At 39.0% G+C, this 24,504-nt stretch overlaps 3 protein-coding genes across 4 annotated transcripts in view; 2 read left to right on the top strand and 1 right to left on the bottom strand.

Moving 5' to 3' along the window:
- jam3a (junctional adhesion molecule 3a) overlaps window positions 1-6,855 on the top strand; it is a 48,453-nt gene extending 41,598 nt beyond the window's left edge. The window contains exons 6-9 of the mRNA XM_088346320.1: window positions 131-230; window positions 3,810-3,939; window positions 4,020-4,071; window positions 5,833-6,855. Of these exons, the coding sequence (XP_088202446.1) occupies window positions 131-230; window positions 3,810-3,939; window positions 4,020-4,071; window positions 5,833-5,868 (318 nt within the window). The 3' untranslated portion in view covers window positions 5,869-6,855. The remainder of the gene's footprint in view (window positions 1-130; window positions 231-3,809; window positions 3,940-4,019; window positions 4,072-5,832) is intronic.
- Window positions 6,856-10,938: 4,083 nt separating this feature from the next.
- On the top strand, window positions 10,939-17,890 carry vps26b (VPS26, retromer complex component B). The gene is made up of 7 exons (XM_088345249.1): window positions 10,939-11,086; window positions 11,353-11,583; window positions 13,347-13,503; window positions 13,585-13,749; window positions 13,854-14,029; window positions 16,142-16,284; window positions 17,211-17,890. The coding sequence occupies exons 2-7, from the start codon at window positions 11,361-11,363 to the stop codon at window positions 17,382-17,384; spliced, it is 1,038 nt and encodes a 345-aa protein (XP_088201375.1). The 5' UTR covers window positions 10,939-11,086; window positions 11,353-11,360; the 3' UTR covers window positions 17,385-17,890.
- Window positions 14,528-24,491, bottom strand: thyn1 (thymocyte nuclear protein 1). 2 transcript variants are annotated; one of them, XM_088345250.1, is made up of 8 exons: window positions 24,383-24,491; window positions 20,438-20,489; window positions 20,200-20,363; window positions 20,069-20,137; window positions 19,871-19,963; window positions 19,698-19,793; window positions 18,081-18,231; window positions 17,889-18,007 (listed from the first exon to the last, which is right to left on the bottom strand). In XM_088345250.1, the coding sequence occupies exons 2-8, from the start codon at window positions 20,478-20,480 to the stop codon at window positions 17,961-17,963; spliced, it is 663 nt and encodes a 220-aa protein (XP_088201376.1). In that variant the 5' UTR covers window positions 20,481-20,489; window positions 24,383-24,491; the 3' UTR covers window positions 17,889-17,960. The 2 variants fall into 2 exon arrangements, with proteins under 2 accessions (XP_088201377.1, XP_088201376.1); XM_088345251.1 differs by lacking the exons at window positions 17,889-18,007; window positions 18,081-18,231 and adding an exon at window positions 14,528-14,806.
- Window positions 24,492-24,504: the final 13 nt, after the last annotated feature.

Genomic DNA, 24,504 nt, shown 5'->3' with positions numbered 1-24,504 from the left:
AACTGAAACGTTATTGATGAGAAGAAAAGCGGCAGAGCGACCATTTTTCAGTCCCCTCGCGCATTTTTTGTTACATTATGCCGACTGCGCATCCTAGCGTCACTCGACTGACTTGACCTTTCCCCCTCAGAAATTCCGCAGGGTGAGGAAGGAGGACGCGGGGGAGTACTACTGCCAGGCTAAGAATGACGCCGGCCACGCCCAGTGCGCCTCCCAGTGGATGGAAGTCTGTGAGTGACGTGTGATTGCTCGGGCACTTTTTTGACTAGTGCGATGAAAATGTCCTTGAAGATTCGGACAGCGTATAATGTGAAAGGATTTAGAAGAATCAAACGCTAAGGAGGATGAATATGATTATTAAATCTGAATGTATAATTCACCAGGTCCCTGCTAAGTAGAGCAGCTGCTGTACCCTTGTTATCGGGTATATTTATTATAGGCAATTTGTAGTTCTCAGACCCATAGATATCCAATTAATAACGGCAGTGTTCATTTTACCTGTGAAAAGCGATGGGTCCCGGGGACTCGCATGCTCAAAAATCTATGGGTCCCAACAGAGATCTATGGGTCCCCCAAATTTAGTGTGCTCCATGCCCTTACAAACTGTCGTATTTTCCCTTACAAAATACAAAAAAAATATTATTTTTTTTCAAACATGTTTATTTATGTAGTAGCAGTAAATTATTTTTGGTAATATACTGATTAAAAGGGATCACCACAAACCTGTCTTTTTTTCATTTTCTCCTTTTATACTTCCTTTTTTTCTTAACTTCTTTATACAACATAATCATTCGTAATATAATGCATCAAAGCAAGTGAGCCGCTTGAGAGCCGGCTCTTTAATGAGTTGAGCCGAAAAAGCCGGTTCTCTAAAAAGAGACGGACTTTCACCCCGCAACTCGAACTCGAGATAGGCGTGCAGACGAAAACTCGAACGGCGAGACCAAAACAACAATGGCGGATCTGCCTGACAAAAAGTTTGGAGTGCGGTAAATCTTTGTTAAAAAACGATGATTGACAATTTCGTGTCAAAAAAGTTGCTTCCCGGGGACGCACGTTGATTTGACACGATGCGTCCCCAGCAAAAATAATGCGTTTAGGACGCAGGGAAGCGGACAAACGAGAACACTGTAACAGGCAAATATAACCTCACAATTATTGCCCGAAAGACAAATAAATGACCCGATAGTTAATCACTTGCCACGCTATAATAGTCAATTAATAGAGACTACTTCTACTAATTCTGAGTAAGGGGTGCTCATTACATAGATCGCGATCTACTGATGGATGGCACAGGATCACTGGTAGGTCACGGGAAAGTGTGTTCGGTGCATTGTATTTGTTGAAATATGCTTCCATCTAGTGGTCAAATGCAGCACGCGAACATAGTAACAAATTGGAGAACTCCAGATTTTTTCGATGAAAGGTGTAATTTATCAAAATTATTAATGTTTTAGAAATGGTATTGATATTATACCTATAATTTAATATGTATTTCAAGATTACGAGTTAAAATGAAATGTAATATTTATTATTATATATATTATAATCAGGGTTGGGTAGGGTTACTTTAACTTGATTACTTTCAATTACTTTTGGATTACTCCAATACCAAATATGCTAATAAAAGACAAAAGAAACTAAATATGAATAAAATTTACATTTTGTGCAGGGAGTAACGGAATACATGGAACGGCAAAAATGATGTTGGCAAGCTGTTTGGATTTATTTATTTTCATTTTGTTTCTGTCGCATTTTATGTTGGTTTTGCCGGAGATCAAAGAGATCAAAGCCATGAGAGAAAGCTTACCACGTGTTGTGAGTCATCATTTTATTCATATTTAGTTTCTTTTGTCTTTTATTAGCATATTTGCTATTGGAGTAATCCAAAAGTAATTGAAAGTAATCAAGTTAAAGTAACCCTACCCAACCCTGATTATAATATAAATATATACAATATAATAATATTTGACTTGACGAACATTTTGAGGTTTTTCCTTGCCCTCATGTAGGTTTCAGATCAGGGGAAGGTGTTATAATAGTCTATGGCAATGGTTCCCAAACTTTTGCAGGCTGGCGCCCCCTTGGCTCCCCAGTGAATTCCTTTTTAAGGTGCTGGTACAAATGACTTGTGTTTCCTCTGGACCTACTGACTATGCGAAAGCAAATTCTGCAACGGGCGTTTCCTTCTGTTCTACGTCCGCTTCGTCAAAACCAAAATACGTCCAAACAAGTGATGTACCGCCCTTCTTCGGCACAAGCTTCGTTTTCTTCTCGTTTGTTGACTCTGGGACTATGTTTACGGAGTCCGCCATGACACTCAATGAGCTCACACGGCGTAGTGTGGTGCTCGCAAACTTTGAATCGCGTTTATTGGCTTGGCTCAAATTGGTCAGCGATTTTAAAACTCGAAGAGTAACAATTGTGTTTGGCCAAAGCTCCATCACTCATGACAAGACCTTGAAAAAAATGCAGTCCTTTGCTGTTTCACAACCCCACTACGTCACATCGCAATGTCGATTCGATTTTGATTAATCGTGCAGCCCTAATATGTTGCGTACAAATCATCAAACAAACAATCAAACTTCCAATTTTGACTTTGGACTACCGCCCCCTACCGCCACCTTCTTCCTTACCGCCCCCCCCAGATCTTTTCCCGCCCCCAGGGGGGTGGTACCGCCCACTTTCGGAACCATTGGTCTATAGTCTGTGTAGTCCTTTGAGACTCCTTGTGATTAGGGGTATACAAATAAACATGACTTGACTTGTCTAACATATTGAGGTATTTGAGTTTTTCCTTGCCCTCCTGTAGGTTTTAGATGTAATAATAGTTGTAGTTTGCAATAATCTGTGGTCTGTGCGGCCCTTTGAGACTCCTTGTGATTAAGGGCGTCACAAATAAACATGACTTGACTTGACTAGCAGTCTTAAGAAGCAGGATTACATTGGTAGGAAAAAAAGTAATCATGCATCCTTCATTAGTTACACCGGCATCTTTTAATACAAGTTCTAATTTGGTTTCAAATAGTCCCTCCTAGGGCCATACAAAATGTATGATAACCTATGAGTTCACGCACAAACGAGTTTTAATTATTACACAGGGCTTAACATATTTATGAAATAGGGAGGGTCACATACAGTTTACGTCATAGTAGATCTGAATTAACAGCAGTATACAAAGGGTCAATTTGAGGCTGATTTTGCTAAATAAGTCAGAGAAGCAATTAAAACATACTTTCTTTTGTTACTTACAAAAACACTGTAAATCATTGACCGTTTTAAGATATTTCCGATGTTTTAACATGTCAAAGAAAATATGTGCCACGTATAACTCCGGCTTTCTATTACTATTGATACATTTATTTGGATTTCTTGCAGTTGTATATTATTGTGACTTATTTCATTGCAACAGCCGCAAACCAATACCACAATTCGTGGGATTGTGTAAAAACTAATCAGAAAATATTGAAGATGTGCCTATTTGACAGCCTTTCTCCAAGAATCCTTTGTAATTGCACATTCTATGCAGAAGGTGGCAGTGTCCCTTTCGTTTTCACCTTACTTGCCATGATGAGATGCAAAAATAAATCTATTATAGTCACAATGGTGATTTAGGGATGAAGAATAATTTTCCTCTAGAAAAGCACCGTTATTAAAGTGAAAGGGATAATCTCATTAAATATAGTTTCTACTTTTCACCAACAGGGGGTGCTATTAGAGGGTCGGATGGCACGGATAATGGCCAAGAATAATTTTTTTGTATAATCTCACAATATCGTGTTTTGATCAAGTGTGTACCTTCCCTGTAGATGACGTGGACATCCTGGACATCGCCCTCAAGTCGGTGGGCGCCGTGGTGGCGGTCATCTTTGTGATCGGCTGCATCTGGCATTGCTTTTCACGCGCTTTTTCATCTAAAAAAGGGCAAAATGAAAACGAGTGAGTCTCCTAAACTATCTCATCCCTAATTCACTCCCGCCTTGATCCGATATGCATTTATAATGATGCCGTGATGACAGGTTCAATTGGCCGGTGCAAACCGACGCTGTGGACTACGGCGATGCAGATGAGGTACGACATATTCAGGGTTATGCCCTTAAAAATTGTACTTTTGATTTGCTTGAAATTGGATGCTTGCAGTGTTTGGCCAGCTTGAACCTTTAGCCACAGTAAAGTCTCCAAACATATAGACAGAACCTTTGAATTTTTTTGTCAAGATGAAGTGGGGTACAATTGTGATTGGGGACTTCATTTATTTAATAGTTTGTACTTTATGAACTCCGACATTGTTCATGCTGCAGTAACAAATGGGAGAACTCCAGATTTTTTCAACGAAAGGTGTAATTTATCCAAATTATTAATGTTTTAAAAATAGTATTGATTTTTTTACCCATGATTTAATATGTATTTCAAGATTACGAGTTTAAATGAAATGTAATATTTACATATACTTAATAATATAACATTAAAATTAACTCAGTAATATTCTAATCAGAGAGAAGATCCTAAACTTGAGTCTGAGCCCGATCAGAAGCAATTACTACATTCAGAACAGGCTGGGTTTCTCTCTCGCTGACTTTTTTCTATTATCCACCTGTCATTGTCCTTCTTTGTTTATCTGCCTCTCTGCAAGTGCAGTGCTAGATTCTTAAGGATGTACTGCTGCTGTGGTTTATGGCCCAATTTTCAATCCATCAAAATGACAGCCAGCCTGAAAATGTTCGTGTCACCTCCTGAAAAATCTGTCAATGATGGAAAATTGTCGGTTAATGTAACCTCTGCAGACTCAGAAATATAAAATATGTAAATGTGTACAGTACAGTCTTGTTTAACTTAGATTTTGATACAAAAGACAGGCTCTGTGGTTTATGGCCAAATTTTCAATCCATCAAAATGACAGCCAGCCTTAAAATTTTCCTGTCAACTCCCGAAAATCTATCAGTGATGGAAAGTTGTTGGTTAATGTAACCTCTGCAGACACAGAAATGTAAAATATGTAAATGTGTACAGACCACTCATTAAATGAAAAAAAAAAAATCAAGTATGCTTAAAAATGACGCAGACACGCTAGTGGCCTTGGTCTGCCATTGTATTTCTTAATCCTTTGCGACTAACGGCAGCTGGTATTAGTTTGTATGGCATTGTAGGGCGGCATTAGCTCAGGAGGTAGAGCCCTCGTCTTAGGATCAAGAGATCGCAGGTTCGATTGCTGGCTCCTCCGTGTTATATGTCGAAGTGTCCTTGGGCAAGACACTGAATCCCTAATGCCCCCAAAGAGCAGGTCGGCATGAATTGCATGGCTGCATGGCCGCCATTGGTGTGTGAGTGTGTGAATGGGTAAGTGTGAAGCACATTGTAAAGCGCTTTGGGAGGTCTTCATTGACTTGAAAAGCGCTATATAAATGCAGACCATTTACCATTTACAGAGTCTTGTTTAACTTAGATTTTGATACAAAAGACAGGCTTTAATCCTCTCGAGTCCTCAAAAAATAAATGTGAAATTTCGTGGTTTCTTCTGGCTCTGTCCTGCAAATGAAGTTAATTGGTCGGGCTCGGGCGGGGTCAGGCTTTATTACCCATGGGTTCGATTCTTTAGTCTCGGTCTTATCTCTGATTGTCATGTTCTGAGAGAGCCCTGTATGTTTGAATCCTGAATTGTGGCAGTTGAAAACTTCAAGGGGCCGAATACTTTGCAAACCACTGCATGTTTCGCTTTTTCGCCACTGAGAGTTTGTGACTTAAATGGGCCAATTACAGAGAAAATTTCCGAAGGTTAGCGTTTCTGGCGGATCTATGTCACGGAATCTAAAAGGTGTTTTCCCCTCTTTAAAGGGACATTTCCGCCACAAGTCATCATTCATCATCTGAGCCCAGGAGGAAGTAAGAAGAACGGCGCTGGTGGTTCCGTTTGAGCTGAAACATGGCACACTTAAATCTCTGATGCACATCCAAATTTCAACCAACTTGCCAAAGTAATGTTTCAATACGTTTTTTGTGGCACCTGTTCATGTTTTTATAGCGCCGACAGATTTTATATTCCCGGAACTCTCCACTATTCCTTTCTTTGTCCACCTCTCACTTGTAGAGTTTATTTTTTTATTTCCCGCATATTTCTACTAGAGGGTAAAGTCATTATTCACTTTCAAGCTGTGACATTTAGATGGTGGCGATGCTAGGATGTGTTGAAGCAACGTTCGATTGCAAAGTTTTGGAATAAGTTCCTCTTTTGTATTGTTTATTTTTTTTACACACTGAGCTTGTTTTGCAGAAGTCTTTGTGTTTCGTCCGTGCTCATGTGAGAAACGTCGTCATTTCTTGTTCTTCCAGTGGCCAAGAGTTGTGCGTGCTGTGGTTGTACGGGCAATAGAATAAAAATGAGGATATGAGGAAAAAGGGGGGGGGGCACTTTAACTGCCTTGAGCATATAGTAGCGTAGTTACAACTGTTAAAATGACATGTTCAAGTTACCCAGTGGATTTGATTTCTGTATCTCCAACTCGCTGCGAATTCAGTATTTACGTGCTATTAAACGATGACGATGTATGACATTTAGAGTGCGGTTTGTGTATAAGTGACCTTCTGTGTGTTACTACTATTTGGGTTGTAGATATTGGACATATTGTCCACTTTTGCCTCAGTATTGTACATAAATACTCAAAGGTTTTTGCCCCCGGTACCTTATTGTAAATAAAAAAGTATGTTCAAAATGATCATTTTACAGTACTGAAGTTACTGTCCAGTGCTGTTTTCACCTTTTTTGTGTTCATGATTTGTGTAAAAACTCAGGAACTGTTGTCAAATGCCCGCTGTTATTGGTTTTTTTTTTTGTTATGATTAAAATACATTTGAACTGTTCACACATGTGTTATGACTACTGATGTGACTCAGCTGTGCCCGCTCTTTTGGCTCCCTGTCAGTATTTGAACCCAGTCCGGTCGGTCCCCTCTTGTCAGTCTGTCTGCGAACCTCAGTGATACTAAGCAAGCCTTTTTCGACCCTGACTCCCACCTGTCCTGTTTTTGCTCCAGTCTGTCTCCGGCTATGACCTGTTTTGCTCCTGTCCACGTCTGTTCTCGCATCCCGGCTTACGATCTCTTTTTGTCCACCCGACCATGTCTACTCTCCCATTCTGGCTTACGACTCGCTTCCCACCCCGACCACACCTTGCTCTCCCAGTCCCGGCTACCGACCCGTTTTTTCCGTCCCTGACACCGCCATTGCTTTTGACGGAAGATCCACTTCCGCGTTCGAAACACAATCCGAGTACGAGAGCAACTTGCTTCCCGCGTCCAGCGACCACCGGATCGTGGGCGCAGCCCTTTCTTTTTTCCTTCAATAAAACGTAACGCAAATAGGTCCTGTTTCCGTTCTGGTCCTGACAACACGTTTGTCTTTTTCAAACCAGGGACTTCAAACTCGTGGCCCCGGGACCAATTGTGGACCACAGGGTGAAGGTTTGAGGCCCCCACCTTAATATGAAAGTTTAAAGAAACAGTCTGTACTGTTTAGTGCATCCTACTAGTGAAAAAATATACATTGATAGAATGATAGTAATAAGGAAAAATGCTTGAACTATCATATAAACCTGTATTTTTTTAAATACTCGTAAGTCGAGTAATTTGTAGTTATTCTGCAGAGCATTAGGGTCACCAAAAGGAAGCTGACAGGATTGTCGGCCATCTTGTTCACTGGTACCTAAAAAAAAACCTAGTGAAAGGCTGGGCAAAAAAATCTGAAAATAAAAATGGGGTTTGGTCACTTGGAAAATATGTAGTTTGTATTCTTTTTTTTGTGATTTTTAGCACTAGTTTTCGGTTTCACTACACAATACAGTGACATCTAGTGGTCAAATAATACACAATGTCCCTTTGATGTCAGTGCAAACCATGCGAATTATGGATTCTGTTATGACTGATCGATTGTTTTATTTTCATTTGAATTCTTCATGTTTTTTTTTTTTATTCTTTTTTATCTTGTTTTGTAAAGCATATTTAAATTAAATAATTTGAAATATTTGGGAACATTGAATGTTACTTTTTTATTATTTTTATATTTTTTATTGGAGCATTTTTTGAAGAAAACCCGATTTGGCCCAATTTTAACCGGACGCTATCTCTAGCGCCCCCTAAACAAATTGAGTGTGAGACCCCCTTTTTTTCAAACAGCTGAAATCATTTTGTCCTAGCAGCCATGATAGGTTTGTAATATAATGGAAACTCAAAATAAGGAGAGAACACATCCATTACATTTGGAGGAGAACAGAAGAGGACCATACAAAACCCTCAAAGTATGAAAATCCAAGTTCTTCAAAAGGTACTCCCACAGGCCCTCTTTGAGACTGGGTGGAAACATATTTGTTGGCCTAGAGAGGGATGGGTGCCACCAGGCTGTACTCGCCCAAGACACACCACAGGAATGGTGCCCCTACGAACCTTCTGGTTAAGGGATCTACCATACCCATCCAAATTACGAAAGCATCAACCGTAAAGGGGTGTGGTTATCAAAGAACAGCAAATTGATTGGCAAATGGTGACAATAATAGTCAAAATAATGAACAAGAGTCTGCATTGAGAGTCAAAATAACCCAACCCTTATATCCTTGCTCTATCATTACTTTTCAAATGTTTTATAACAGATTTATTGATCTATTTTGTTATTAATTATCATTACATTCATTTATTCATTCATTTCAGGCAGTTACAGTATATTCTTTGTGTACGCATGTATATATAACCTAAATCATAACAGAATGCCTAAAAGGTATTGGGAAGAAGAAATCCGCTTTCTCTTCCTAGTGAGTGTGTAAACATACTATACGGTATCTCCAGCGCGCTAAGAAGTTTGACATTTGTATTGTTTATTATCTCATGCATCCATTTAATATTGTTATTGTAAAGTGTCAAGAAGAGGCCAGCTGTTTCTTTTGAAATGAAAGTCGAATAAGAAAGCCTGATGCGGTTGAGAAAATGGTTGGATCGCTTTTTTCGGCCACTGTCTACCACCGAGGAGGACCTCTTGAAGCTCATCTTCCAAAAGTAAGTTAAATTTAACTTTGTTTATCTTTATAGAGCATATTACTTTATGAAATGTTTATTTTTTTAGTACAAACCAACACAGGTTACGTATACAAGCCTTAAGCAAACAAAATATAGCACTGAAGCAACTAAGTAGGGCAGCGTCTAATAGAACCATGTTTTTCTTTGTAATTGAGTCGAATAAAAATAGTTGTCTGCATAAACATCGAAAGATTTTCTTATTTCACAGAATAAAAAATAAAAGAACAAGCCAGGTATTATAACTATTTTTTTGTATGTGTTGATCAAAAAACATTTTCCATTGCAAGCGTTTAATAACTAAAAAAAATAGTGGATAAGAAAACATTTAAATACAATACATTGATCACAAACAATTTCATCAATGCTTTTCATAATATCTCAGATATATTGCTTCATTCGAGTAACGTGAAAATGAATCGCTTTATTGTTATCATACCAGATACGTTTTTTTTATATAGTTCTATGTGATCATTTGACATTTTAAAATAAAAGTACAATTTATATACAGTGAACCTTTGTTTATCGCATGGGTTGCTGTGCAAAAAAGCCCATAATAGGCGAAATCCATGAAGTATAAACCTTTTTTTTTTTTTGCAACTATCATGCAATTAAATACTTTATGATACATTGAAACCAAAGAACCAATGACTACTGTACAGTCAAATGATAATTTGAATATTCAATGTGTACTGAAAGGAGACTGTTCAGCCAATCAGAAAGCAGAACATGAAGCAAATCGGTGAAAAGTGAACTGCGTTAAAGTCAGGGTTTACTGTAAACAATTTATATTGTCATTCTGAGGGGCCGGTGTAACCTGTTTCAATGAGTGCACCAGTGTCAAGCAGAAGGCCCGCGGGCCGGATAGGACCGTAAGACAACACTGAGAAAAAAAGCAAGAGAAAAATGAGCTGCAGTTTTAAATATGTCCACTTGATGTCACCCAAGCCAGGCACCACTCACAAAGCAGAGTAGTATAACTTTCTCTCACTTGCTTTCTCATTTTCACCACTTTCACTCTATATATTTCTCTCTATTTCTTGCTTTCTTTTTTCTCTTTCTCTCTTTCTCTCTAACTCTCCCTTTACTTCCTTCTCTTTTTTCTCTCTCTCGATTTCTTACCCTCTCTCTCTAACTTCTCCCATTTTCCTTTTCCCTCTTTATTTATCTTTCTTTCTTTCCTTATTTTTTCTCTCACTTTTACTCTCTATATTTCTCAAACCCTTTCCTTTCCCCCTGATGCTCGCTCTTTTTTGTCTCTGTCATTTTCTCTTCTATCATTCTTTTGATCTTTCTCTTTTTCTCACTTTCTTTGTCTATATCTTTAGCTTTTCTTTTCTCTCTTTCTCTATTGTGCTCTCTCTCTATTTAACTCACTTTTTCTGACTCACTTTCTTTCTATCTTACTCTGTGTCACTTTCTCTCTCTCTCTTTCCTCCTCTTTGTTCCACGGACAGCCTAAGGAGATCATGTCTTCCTCATGCCATGAGGCTCTTTAACTCCACCCGGGGGAGTAGAAGCCCACATTAAACCCCACCCCCACATTTGCATATTACACTATTTCTATTACAGTGTGTATTTTATGTAGCACTGTTTGAATACTCTATACTAACACGTTATATTTTGGTATTTCTGTATTCTAGTTTCTTTTATTTTATTATCATTTTTTTTCCAACACAAGGATACTGCTGGAAGTGTGAATTTCCCTACGGGGATGAATGAAGTATCCATCTATCTATCTATCAATTTCTTTCCTTCCTCTCTCTTTCTCTTAAAACCTACTACAGCCCCCGTTTTTATCTAGCATGTGGCCCCCGGCTCAAATAAGTTTGACACCCCGGAATTAGTGTCATCCCACTTCCGGTCAGCATCGACTAAGCTTTTATTGTTTAATCCCCCGCTTACCCGGAAGTAGTAGTGTCGACCCAGATGTCTTACATCCTGAATTTTTAACAACATTCGCAACGCTCTCGTATCGGAACGCGAAAAACATGTAATATTACGACATTTGCGTCGCGTGCGTGTTTTAAGAGGTCAGTCCAAATTTGAATGTGCATTCATTAGGATATTGCAAGAGAAAAAAATCGTAGTATTTTCTCTCTTTTTCTCCTTTTTTAAATCGTTGGACATTTTGTTTTCTAGTTAGCCGAACGTAGCGTTTTCCCCTTTGGGTTTTAACGGTCGGACATGGACGATCACCGTGTTTGATTACAAATACGCTTTCTATTGAAGATAAATAAAAGTGAAGTGACCGTTGCAGGGGAGGGGAATTGTTTTAACCTTCGGGCCTTGTGTGCAGTAACGACAATGAGCTTCTTCAGTTTCGGCCAAAGTGCCGAGATCGACGTGGTGCTCAACGACGCCGAAACGAGGAAGAAAGCAGAGCACAAGACGGAAGATGGCAAGAAGGACAAATATTTCCTCTTCTACGACGGAGAAACTGTCAGCGGGAGGGTCAACGTCACCCTCAAGAGCCCCGGGAAGAGGCTGGAGCACCAGGGCATCAAGATCGAATTTGTCGGACAGATCGGTGAGGATTTTACTTGAAACTTAATCAGAAAAAAAACCGTTGTCAAGCTTCTGTATTCTGCCTCTGAGGAAAATCTAGTTGTGCAAATCATTGTATAGTATTAGCTTCACAGTATTCATTAGTATACAACATGAAATGAAATTATCTGCATTTATATAGCGCTTTTCAAGTCAATGACTTCCCAAAGCGCTTTACAATGAGCTCCACATTTCCCAATAGCGGTCTTGTATTGCAGCTATGTAAGACGCTAACCTGCTTATTAGGGGTTCAGTGTCTTACCCAAGGACACTTCGACATGTAACACCGACGAGCCGGGATTCGAACTGGGATCCCTTGATCCCAAGACGAGCGCTCTACCTCCTGAGCTACTGCCGCCCCAAACATATTCATCATTATTTGTGCATAGGGGCCAATCTATTGGAAATGACATCAGATTGAATAATGATGACCCCCGAAATGGGGTTGCAACTGTGATTCCTCAAGGTTGCTGTAAATCACAGAAATTATCATTATCTCTCGGATTGCGTGCCCCTTACAACAGGGGTATCAAGTTAACTATAGCTCGTGGGCAAATGCTAGAAAAAAAACATTCTCTACATTCTCGTAAATAAATGGCATAAAAAGTGTGCCTTAGCTGGAGGGCTGGGGGTCTTTTCAAAGGCTCACAAGTAAATTATGATTTGGGAAGGAAAGATTTGATTATAAAACGGTTTTCTCCGTTTCTGACTCATATAGAATACATATAAAAACAATTAAATTCATTTCCACTACAGTTTATTTAACTCTGATTTAATTATTTAAAATTCTGTTTTCTTTTTTTCATGTGAAGGTTCACCCGAATATGGGAACTTCTGTTATCTTTTTATCATAGAAACTAACCAAAGCCTCCTTAAACGTATTTAAAGACACCAAGGTGTTTGTAATGTTTTTTTATCTGTATTTTTCGTATTGGTTTGAATAGAAGTCACAGACACGCTTAATAGGTAAAATACCCTCGGGATGGGTTTCCTCAACGTTGATTAATGGTGGTCAGCAACTGCAGCTACAGTGGGTGCTTTGTGGGTGGCGCTTGGCTTTGGCAACATCCAGTGGACAGATCAAAAACTGGAAGTCATTGTGGTTCATTTGGGCAGATAACCCTCAATAATCGTTTAATAACCAAATGTTACATTTTTGAATCACAATTGAATTCAAGCCTACAAAAAGATCCCCCTGTTGAAGGACTTTTTATGCCATTTGTTTACTTGTGCGGACCACGTAAGAGTACTTTTTCTACCATGTGGCCCACGAGCTAAACGAGTGCGTCTTCCGAGGGTCACGTGACTTTTGAAGCGGCTGCCATATGGGATCTCAAGTGAAAATTAATAAAGATGCCAATACCTTTTGACTTGCATACTTTTTAGGTTACTATGGTACTTCCAAGACTAGATACTAGGAATAGTTGAGGGTAATAAACAACATGGATCCGTATTTTATAAAAACAGTTAGATGTCATCTTAGCCTGGTGTTTTACGTTGAGGCTTTTATAGGATCAAAGTTCGTCGAGTGTGTATAGACAACACATTGTATCCTTAGCCCCTTAACGTTTTGACTAATCTCATGCCCTGGTCTTATCAGATAACTCAGTCACTGGGAATGATTGAATTAAAGCATAGTATTCAATGCACATGTTACGTCATTATTTTATCTTTTTTTCGACATTGAAAAATTAAATTCTGACCTAATGCTGAATTCAGTACATTTTATAAAAATGTGTTTTCTAGAGCTGTATTATGACCGAGGGAACCACCACGAGTTTGTGTCCCTGGTGAAAGACTTGGCAAGGCCTGGTGAAATGACCCAGTCGCAAACGTTTGACTTTGAGTTCACGCACGTGGAAAAGCCTTACGAGTCCTACACGGGCCAGAACGTCAAACTCAGGTGAGCCCACTCACGATTGCAGTCTCGGACCTCTAAGATGTTTCTGAAGACTGCCCTCAGCAACTTGTACCCGTTGTGCAGGTACTTCTTGCGTGCAACGGTGATCCGAAGACTTAATGACATCAGCAAAGAGTTGGACATTGTGGTCCACACGCTCAGCACGTACCCGGAACTCAACTCCTCCATTAAAATGGAAGTCGGCATTGAGGACTGTCTTCACATTGAGTTTGAGTACAACAAATCCAAGTGAGACTACTTTTAGAACTACGTAGATTTCAATTTAGATTACATTAAATTACGTTTTACTTCAAAGTTTTGGCACGCTCACATTCAACTTCCTTTTACAACAGATACCACCTGAAAGATGTGATTGTGGGGAAAATCTATTTTCTGCTGGTGAGGATTAAAATCAAGCACATGGAGATTGACATTATTAAACGCGAGACGACCGGCACAGGCCCTAGCGTGTACCACGAAAATGACACGATTGCCAAGTACGAAATCATGGATGGAGCACCAGTCAGAGGTAAAACAATCAATTAAATCATCATCATCAAACATATTTATTGGTCAGGTTTTATATATATATATATATATATATATATATATATATATATATATATATATATATATATATATATATATGGAAATTAAAGTTGGGGTTTGGGATATGAAAGTTTGTTAATCCCTGCTGCTATCTACTGGCTTAAAGTTGGTATTGTAGCCTTTGGCAGCCTGTTCGTGATTGTGTGCAAGTGCATGCATTGGCAAACAGGACAGTGGCCATCTGCATGGACAAAATCGCGAGTAAATATGCTACCTAAGAAAGGAAACCTTTAACTACAGAACCATTAGTCTCATTAGCCATGCAAGAAAAGTTATGTTAAAGCTCCTACTAAACGGACTGAAAGCACAGGCTGAAAACATCCCAGCCAAATAGGTAGGTTTCAGGGAGGGAAGGAGCCCCACAGAACAGATTTTTTTTATCTGCACAGCTTATGTGAGAAGTTTCAACAACAGAGAAACCTTGACATGGGCTAGAATCTAGTTCAGACCATTGAACAACTGTATGCCAATGCCAACAGTGGGGTACTGAATAATGGTACCGTTGGAGTGTGGTTTCGAACCCCAGTCAGTGTGCGAAAAGACTGCATTCTTTCTCTAACTTGATTCAACATCTTCCTGGAGAGGATCATGTCCGAAGCTCTGGAGCAACATGAAGGTGCAATCAGTAATCCCTTTTGCTGATGATTTTGCTGGATCGGCAGGATTCGAACAGGAACTCAAAGTTCTGATCAATCGCCTGGACAAAGCATCAACCAAGAAATAAGCACAGAAACAAAAACAATGGACCAACAATCCCCAAAACATCACAAAAAAACATCACCATCAACCACAGAGAGCTAGAACCTGTCACCAAATTTAACTATCTTGGAGCTGTCATATCAGAAGATGGGTCAGAACCAGAAATCATGGCCAGGAAAGCTCAAACCACATCTGCACTTGCCAGACATAAACTGATCTGTATGGACAACACCAGAGCACTGTACTCAAAGACGAGAGTAATGCAAGTGCTGCTTACTTCCATCTTCCCCTACACTTGAGAGACATGGACTCTCACAGAAAAACTGGAAAAGGAAATCCAGGTCATGGAGACGCGATGCTACAGGAAACTTCTAGGCGTCAGCTACTTAGCCCATGTGACAAACGAAACTATGCGGAACATCACGAGAGAACTGTTGTCAACTGTGCGCTGACGGAAACTTCAATGGTATGGTCACGTCACAAGGTCATCAGGACTGACCAAGATAATTTTCTAAGGCACAGTCCAAACGAGCAGGAGGAGAGGAAAACCAAAAAAATAACTGGGCTGACAACATTAAGAAATGAACTAGTGCCAACTTTGCCATGACCCAAGAACGAGCCAGGGACCGTTAACAGCGGAGAAGGCTGTCCAGAGTTTGGTCCTCTTTGGTGCCCTGACGATCCATGCGGTTAAGGGATCTGTGAAATGCAAATCACATGTATTTCCTACACAGGCTTGGATACACTTTTTTTTCGTGTTTGGACTTTACTAGAAGCAGGTCTTTTCTTACTTTTACTGTTTTTATGCTCCACCGTCATGAAAAAAAAAACTGCAGGCATGAGCATTACGTCTCTCCAGCAATCACCCCAGCCCCTTTTCTCGAACTTTATGTGTTCTGCCCCGAACAGGTCTGATGAAAATAAAATAAAGGTAGATGGGTGCAATGTAAAATAAAGCATAAGGGATTTTTGGACTCCTCAAACAACTCCCCACCATTTTTAATTTATATGGTTGGTAATATTCTGTTTTGGAATTAATTCAATAATAATGTTCTATTCTAGCACAGTAAAGCATAACCTTTAAGTGGTAAAGGGACAGTTTTAAAATGCTTACTAGTAAACTCTTTGAAAAGGGCATGGCCCTTAATAGGATTGTGACCTGCAGATGGCAGCAAGGTGCTATTCTTTTCAAAATAAAACCATTTGTTTGTTAAAATCTTGAGCCAGATTTTCCAAGAGTATTTGGTTTGGGTTCCAATAAAGGGAAATTCATCATTATAAATATGTTGTTGAATGGAGGCACATTTTATTTATTTATTTTTTCTTTTAAAAGGCGAGTCGATTCCTATCCGGTTGTTTTTGGCCGGCTACGATCTGACCCCAACCATGCGAGACATCAACAAGAAGTTCTCTGTGCGCTACTACCTGAACCTGGTGCTGATTGACGAGGAGGAGAGACGCTACTTCAAACAGCAGGTGGCCATAATAATTGCATTGGCACAAACCTTAAAGCCCCAGTGTGTATTTTGTAGCAACCCTAATGTGGTGTTAAATGCTTTGGTTATTTCAATAAAATACTGCAAAAAAAAAGCAAAAATGCATGTCAAATCTTACAAATATGAAGCGTAGATTAAGGAATTTGTAATGATATTACACTACTTGAGACACCGTTTGAAGAAGCTGACATATTTGGCCACCCTCTTACTATGATGGAAACCTAAATGATCATTTTTTGAAGGTAGCTTGTCCCTATGGTGCTTTTAAAACGTAACAGCCACTTCCGTTCCACAGCTGAGCCTTACATGCGATGGTTGCCAATTCCGGTGTTTCTGGCATCTTCAACTTTTTCCCCCACTGTTTTCTTCTCTAGCTATTCGTGTTAGCCATTATCTGCTATTGTTATCAGATCCGTGTAAATAAAGCTTGCTTCGTCAGCTGGTCTTGCAAGGAAACATTGCTAAGTTTTGTGACTCCGGGTCCCAATACTTGGCAATTCCTGGTTTGCTTTTGCACTATTTCTGTCCTTTTTGGAGCTGTATCTGCTGATTACACCAGCTATGACCAACTCCAGTTATTTGGCTCTTTTCAACTGTTCCAGATATGGCCAGTTTACTCGGTCTTTTGTCACCAACGAGGATGAAAGCTAGGTTTCATGTCCTGTTGTTGGCTGGTGATGAGTGCTAAAATATCAAAACTTTGCTAGCCTGGCTAGAGGACTACCTCGGTCGGAAAACTGACTTAAATAAATCAGTAAATATACAAATATAATTTATTTTATATGTGTTTTTGGAGGTTTTTCCCTGCCTTTAGATTTATAAACTGTGGGGTTGTGCATCCCCTTGAAATTCTTCTGTGATATAAGGCTACAGAAGTAAATGTGACTTGAGTTTTGCTTCTCCCAGGAAATCACGCTTTGGCGGAAAGGCGATGTGGTGAGGAAAAGCATGTCCCACCAGGCGGCCATCGCCTCCCAGCGCTACGAGGGCTCAGCTGCCTCAGAGAGCGCCTTAGAGCAGTGCGTCAAAGAGGAGAACAGGTGTGAGCCTCACCTTCGGCACGATCGAAGCTCTCCATGAGGCGACGCCGTTCCCAAGAATGAGGACGAAAGAAGACTGGACTGGAATTATACCCTTCTGGTTTTGTCTTTTTCTTTTTGTTTCATTTGTTTCTTGAAAGGAATCTGACTGAATCACCTCACACGTTATAATTTTTGGGATTCTCACGCTAATGCCATTCCGTGTGTACTGCTAACGCTTTTATGGCAAACTGATTTAAGAACTTTGACCAGGCAACATTCCATTAATAAGGAACTGAGAAATGTGAAAAGTACCTAAATGTCGTCCAATGATCGTGTCATTAAGAACGGTTATTCAGCATTCCGGCGATGTTATTAGGCCGCTACGTCCAAAAGTGGTTAGTTTGGCTAGACAAGTGCCCCCCACTATCCGCCTCCAGATATAATTTTAGTCTTTTAAAAGAGAAATGAAATAAAGTAGAACTATTTAGATCTTTTTGCAAAGCGCTTATGACTGATTCATTGTATCCCACTTGTCAAATAAATTGATGCCAAATGGGGAAAAAAGTCACTTTTTTATTTACAATTCACAACAATTACAATAAGATACGTTCTATGCAATTGTAAAATTGTAGATTCACAGCGGTTCTTGGTCCTCCAGGTTCAGAACAAAGTCAAATTCTTCTGCAGGGATGATAAAAAAATGCATGTTTGCAACTACGTGGATGTTAACTGGAACTATCATCTGGTCAATTACCAGTGGTGAGGGGCTGCACAGAGAGCCGGGCCCGGGTAAAAAGCATGACATCCTTCAGTGGGCCTCCCTTGGTCTTATGTTGCAGATGGTACTTTTTGAGCTCGGTCAATGGAAGAAAACGCTTCAACATTCTTTGGTACTGCACATCTACCTGTGATCCGGGAATATCCGTGGCATCATCCATCCTCAAACTTCTCACGTTAAGTTTTGTTAGTCGTGCGGGTTAGTAAGCTAAAAATGGGATTTTCAAACTATATTGACTCGAGGGACTGCCTCAGCTCCAGTCAGGTTGAGGTTAGGCCAAAACAGGTTTTCTACAAAAAAGCTCCGATTGAAAGCATTCTACTGATCTCATCTTTATTTTTACACAAAATTTTAATTATATAATATGAAAATAAATCAATCAGAAATAAATGTATCCTTAATTTAAATGGGCTGTCCATACTTTTTACCAATTGTTTTTAAATAGGGGGGGGGCATGCCCGCCCCCCTACCCCCTGGGCGGGTCATGTGGCTCCATCATTAGGGGCGTGGGCACGTTTGACTTAGGGAGACTTCATTTTTTTTTTTTTACTTTGCCAGAATAAAGTGTACCTCAACTACACTATGGCACATAGGCATTCTCACAGGCAAAGTGTTTTGTTTACATTAAGCCTCCATGCATTGCAATAAGCACACGGTATAAGCATTGAGTATGAAGTGTAGCCACAAAGTGTGACAGACCCTAATGACCCCATTAAAAATAACGCTGAGAGAGACTGGGGGCAAGAGACAAGTCTTTTTCCGAAAGTTAAGACAAAGAGGTTTGACGGAGTGTACCTAGCACTTCACTGCTATCATGGGGAGAGACGAGCAAGGACCGGTGTGCTTAGTATGTTAAAATTTTTTGCAGCAAACAGAAGGAAATCAAATAAATTAAGCTGTCACAAAGACGTTAAAACCCATCGACGCTAATGAGACGCATGAGGATTTGTTTCAGCGAAAATGTGCCAAAGGGCGTTGACATTTTTGTTTTATCACCACCAATATTGTGCTCACTTAAAAAAGAAAAGATTGATCATGGGGGGACGCTAAAGGATTTCTTCCCAGGGGGGCGTGACAGAAAATAATTAACAAGCACTGCTTTAAAATCTCATATTAAAGCAGGGGCCTTAAACTATCATGAGCCACAATTGACCCATGGGCTGCAGATGTGAGACCCCTGTATAAATACTTTGTTTTGGGTTTGAATAGACATGTTCATTTAGTTTCAAGGGTGAGTCCCTAACAATAAAGACAAGAGATAAAATACCGCATAGACATCTGTCAAATTGATGATAAACATTTCTTTTGTTTGACATAATGGAAAAAAAAACATGCAAAATTAGTTTAATATGGACCAGCATAGATTCTAATATTAATAATGACAATATAATTTTTGGAGTTGAAATTTCATTCACATGCAAGATTAATGTTTAGGTTATTTGGAATGTGCAACAGATATTCCAAAATTAAAATTGATCCCTCATTCCTTTATGTAGTCTTTTTAAAAAATTAAATCTCACATGATTTTTTCCTTAACTAAGGCAATAATTTTTTTAAACAAATTCTGTTCCGTCTCAGAGAACATTCTCTTACCATGCTCCACTTGGGTGTTTCTGGCTTGCTGTTGGCATCATAATGAACATCTTTCCTGTCAAACTGAGTGTGGTCCACATACGCTTCCTTCACAATCTGCACAAAGAGAAAAATCATGACAATCAATGTATGTAATGCTATGTAGTATTTTAAGGTACCATATAGGGTCATACTTTAATAATTCCAGCTATGCCAGGTTCTTTACAGTTACTGTGGTAGAAGAAAGCCAAATGTCCCTCTTTCATTTGACGCATGAAGTTTCTGGCCTGAACAGAAAAACATGATGCATTATGATAATAAAACCAAGAACCAGTATTAAACATCTCCGGATATATCCTTATTTTGACAAAAAGTTAACTCTGTGACGCTACCTGATAATTGCGAACACCGTCCCAGCAGCTGGTCTGATGAGGCAAAGCTTTCAGATCTTCAATGCCGAACTGTTAATTCAATTCTGATTATAATAAGATGCTCACAAGCTTATAGTCATTTTCTCCAGCACCTTAACATCAATGCCATTCTCAAAGCGGCTTTCTGGCTCAGACTTCATGAGCCAACGACAATACTGCTGTGTGTTCGCCACCTCAGAAGCCACCGCAGAAGATGATGCCTTCCTCTTGAGGCTCGGCTTTGGAGAAGGTGCAAATTCTTCTTTAGCATCTTCATCTGTGTCAGAGGAACTATTTAGATGCAGGCCGGTATTCCAATTATGTAAAGCAAGTCAAGTTCGTTCAACTTACCAGTATTAATAGATCTTGTTCTCGATTTCTTCTTCGGAGGCATTTCTTTTTTCTGTCAGTAAAAAAAAAAAATACATACTTTTGAGGATTGGGAGACTAAGTGGCCATAATGTTAGATGACAAGCGCAAATGAGAGAACATGCAACTAGAAATCGATTTGCCTGCTTTATAAGTTTAGACAGCGTTTGGAAAATATAGAGAAAAGTTGAGGGTAATTCACATAGACCCATATTTTATGAAAAACGACAAGTTTTACCGACAATTTCATACCTAGACGACACACTACTCATAACAGGGGTCTCACACCCAAAACCCAATTGTGGCCCATGGGATCATAGTTTAAGGCTGCAGCTGTAATATGAGAATTTAAAGCAGTGCTTCTAAATTATTTTCTGTCATGACCCCCCTTGGAAGAAGAAATCCTCTCGCTCCCCACAGATCGATTTTTTTTTTTTACTCTTTCATTAATATGGGGCGCCGGAGCCTCTGTTTAACAAGTCCTATTTAAATTACCGTAACTCTGTGACTGTTGGGCTAATAGGCAAAATTGAAACGGTTCCTGAAAGAAGAGAAGACGGGCTTTGAATAAAACCCTTGATTTCAATGAAATCATACCAAGGTAGTTCTCTAGAACAGCCTCAAAGTGGAAGCAACTTCTCACAATGGATAATCCCTAAGGCATTGGTGGTCGATGGTTGGATAAAGAAACACGTTTGTATAGAGCAGATCGATCTCAACCAGAGTAAGCAAAGCATTTTTTTTGTTATTCGTTACCAATTTAAAAAAAAAAGAATCCTTTGAACATAACTGTACTAGTTTTGTCATTCATTGGAAGGTTGAGTATCTGTTATTATTCTCTTATAAATTTTAGTTTTTATCATCTGATGTTTTTGTAATTGTTTGTACATCATTATTGTTGTGATGTCAATGCACCTACCTTTCCACTATTTACCAAGACTAATCTTTTAGGATGGCCACTACCGAACACCATCCTTCCTTGTACTGGATAGGATTCAGGGTCACCGCCATAGATCCAGTGACACATAGGGATACTGAGAGAGCAAGACTCAAAAACATTTTTGTATATATTTATAACGGTTCATATTTAGAGTTTGTGTTACAAAAATATGTTCATGACTACTCTACTGCATTATACTCATAAAAAAATCCAAGTATGTTTTTTGTTTTGTTTTTCATTTTAAACTGTTATTACATTTGCTATGCACATAGTTATCGTAGATATTGCCAAATATTGAACGTTTGGGTTTGTTATGAAACAATGGGCCAAAAGAATCACTTCAAAACCTGAGTTCTTACTCTTTCACAGACAAAATAACAAAAAAACTGCAGGTGGCTTTGTACGATACTTGGTCAATAAATGGTTAAGTGAGCACAATATTGGACAAAACAATTGCTTGATATTGATGGTAACATGACACCTTCGTCCATGCAAACTCTACGGCCTTTGGCACATTTTTGCTGGAAAAAAAATCCTCAAGAACCTTATCGGCGTGACCCATCCAACAGCTAAATAATGACTGTTGAACTTGGCTGATTTTACTTCTCTCACCCAGCCACTAAAAACAAGGTTGAAGCTTTTACAGGGTTGAAGCTCTTAGGGCAGAGATTGGGAACATATGACTCGCGAGCCATTTATTGCTCTTTTCATAAGTACATATGGCTCGGAGATAAAATGGAACCTACGCAGTCAAAATATTGTTACCTTCAGAGCAGATTGACAAATGCGAAGCTGAAGTCCAGTGTAAATAGGACCAAATCTTAACTACAGTTTACAGTCAAAGTGTCAACCCAACAGACCCGTTTTGGCTGTGAATTGCTAAATAATCATTTATATGGAAGCTCATTAAAAAAATTGAATATTCATTGTTGAGACACTTTATCATTTATCACATAAAACAGTTTCAACACCCAGAAGCTCTTACAAAAAGCACCTAAAGCAATTTTATTGGGTGAGGGGTAGGAAAAGGCAGAGCTATACACAGGGGAGCACACTCCTTTGCCGAGCTCGGTCTTGCACTGAAGGTAAATACGTTGGTATCCTTGTTTGCAGTATTTTGTGACATTTTTACAATAGAACTTTGCCTGCACTGTTTTGAAATTTATTTATGACAAAAATAACGGTGAAAATGAGCCTTAACACTCTAAAGTAACTGCGGGAGGGAGACCGATTTTAAATGCTGTACTTATATGGGACACAGGCTCTGGAATTATGATTATTATCATTATTATTTCATAGATTTTATCAAATTATCAAATTTCATACAGTAAAATAAAATGTGCTGAAGTAAAAGCTTTTGTCTGGAGAAGGATTTGTAATTCCTTTTTCCATGTTGCTTTCAATGCCTATTAATTTTCTTTTTAAATTTCAACAATTATATTCAATGGCCTACACACAAATGAGAATGCAAGAAAGGGTAGAAGGGGGATATATAAGTTTTACTGGAAAATTCTAAATGTATGTCATCACTTTTATTATTTTAAAATAATGAACATGCGTGACTGTAACTACCACAATATGTCTTACACAGAGATGTATTTACAGTGAATCATTGTTTATCGCTGGGATTTTTATTCCAAAGGCAAAATCCCTGAAGTAGAAACCTTTATTTTTCTTTTTACAATTATTATACAATTAAATGCTTTAATTGGTGACTTTCAACTGTGTTTCATCTTATTTTTATCTTATTGCCTTAACTCACCTTGAGTTACTCTTGTATTTTTATCGTTTTAATATTTCTAATATTCTTTTGTGTATACATGTACAGTAGAACCTCGGTTTTCGAACGCCTCTCAGTTCGAACAAATCGGAGTCCAGCCAAAAATTTTGAGAAATTCTTGCTTCGCTGTTCGGTCAAAAAATCGGAGTTCGAACGCTGGGGTGGATGTTTCACATCACATTTTTTTACTCCTTTTAATTTTCTCAGGTGCAATTGCACCTCCAATACACTAGGGGACGTCCGAGATAAAACAAATGTGTAGCAAATGGGCCGAGATACAGAATTTCACCACACCGATGAAGCTGCAGCCACCAGAGTCATCATGACTTTAATGATACTGTCATGAACCACTTCCTAAAAGTGCTATAAAAGAAGGCAGAAGCAAGTGTCATTGGATAGATATTTAAGAGAAAAGAACATCCTGTAGCCAGTCATCCGTAGCAAAGAGATTTGAACGTGTGAGCAGCCCTCAGACAGAAGAGCTCCCTGAAGTTTTAATGGAAGGGGACTCTCCTTCCAAACAATAATTTTGCTTCCTCCTCCACCCCTCTCAACGTCCATCTGCGCCTTCTGCTGACCACCACAAAGATAAAAAATCCTATTCATGATTCTTTTCTTTATCCTTTTTTTATTTTTACACGTTCATGTTAGCGTAATCTTCCGTACGGAAAATTACGCTAACGCAACTTGGTCACATAATGAGTATAGAGAAAACTTTAAAATTTCAAAATAATTTGCACATTACAAAGTTATTAATCAGCAACCTTATTAAGGCACGTGTATCAAAGAGGAGATAGCTTAGCCAATCAGAATGCAGAACACGGTGCAAATAACTGAAGTAGCGAGACCGTAAAAAGTGAGTCGCGTTATGGCGAGGTTTCACTGTATTTACACCACCACTACTACTACTACTACTGAGACAAAACATTTGACAGGGAAATGCTGTATAACCTTAAAGCGATACTTTTAGGGTTAGTGTTTAGTAATACATTAAAATACTAAAATTGGTAATGTTACTCGAAAGTATATGAACATTACATAAATATATTACACAGCATATAAATGACTACGTTTTGTGCGTCAAAATAGCCACTCTATCCAGTGGCAAATATAAAACACAATATAACTAAGTCTCCATGTATTTAAATTGTAGCCACGTTCGTTTAACTAAACACATTGAACAATTAAAATGGAGAACTGGTCATACCTTTAATTCAGTAACACTGTCGCATCAACAAGCAGCCATTTAAACCCGCGAAACTCCGAAATGGGTGACGTCACCAGTAGATGTGCTGGGTCTCATCAAGTGGGCGTCCCTTGTTGGCTGTT

This window comes from Urocampus carinirostris, chromosome 10 (assembly GCF_059441175.1).
Source record: "Urocampus carinirostris isolate Australia breed hairy pipefish chromosome 10, RoL_Ucar_1.0, whole genome shotgun sequence".
In the NCBI taxonomy this organism is placed as follows: domain Eukaryota; kingdom Metazoa; phylum Chordata; class Actinopteri; order Syngnathiformes; family Syngnathidae; genus Urocampus; species Urocampus carinirostris.
This window is presented reverse-complemented; position numbering and strand designations above follow the sequence as displayed.

Bases quoted from the DNA above. Each gene is read 5' to 3' on its own strand.
- vps26b (XM_088345249.1), top strand. From the start codon at position 11,361: ATGAGCTTCTTCAGTTTCGGCCAAAGTGCCGAGATCGACGTGGTGCTC. The intron at 11,584-13,346 runs GTGAGGATTTTA...TGTGTTTTCTAG, and splicing joins CGAATTTGTCGGACAGATCG to AGCTGTATTATGACCGAGGG. The intron at 13,504-13,584 runs GTGAGCCCACTC...CCCGTTGTGCAG, and splicing joins GGCCAGAACGTCAAACTCAG to GTACTTCTTGCGTGCAACGG.
- thyn1 (XM_088345250.1), bottom strand. From the start codon at position 20,480: ATGCCTCCGAAGAAGAAATCGAGAACAAGATCTATTAATACTG. The intron at 19,794-19,870 runs GTATGACCCTAT...CTCTTTGTGCAG, and splicing joins GCATAGCTGGAATTATTAAA to ATTGTGAAGGAAGCGTATGT. The intron at 18,232-19,697 runs GTAAGAGAATGT...CCCGGATCACAG, and splicing joins AAACACCCAAGTGGAGCATG to GTAGATGTGCAGTACCAAAG.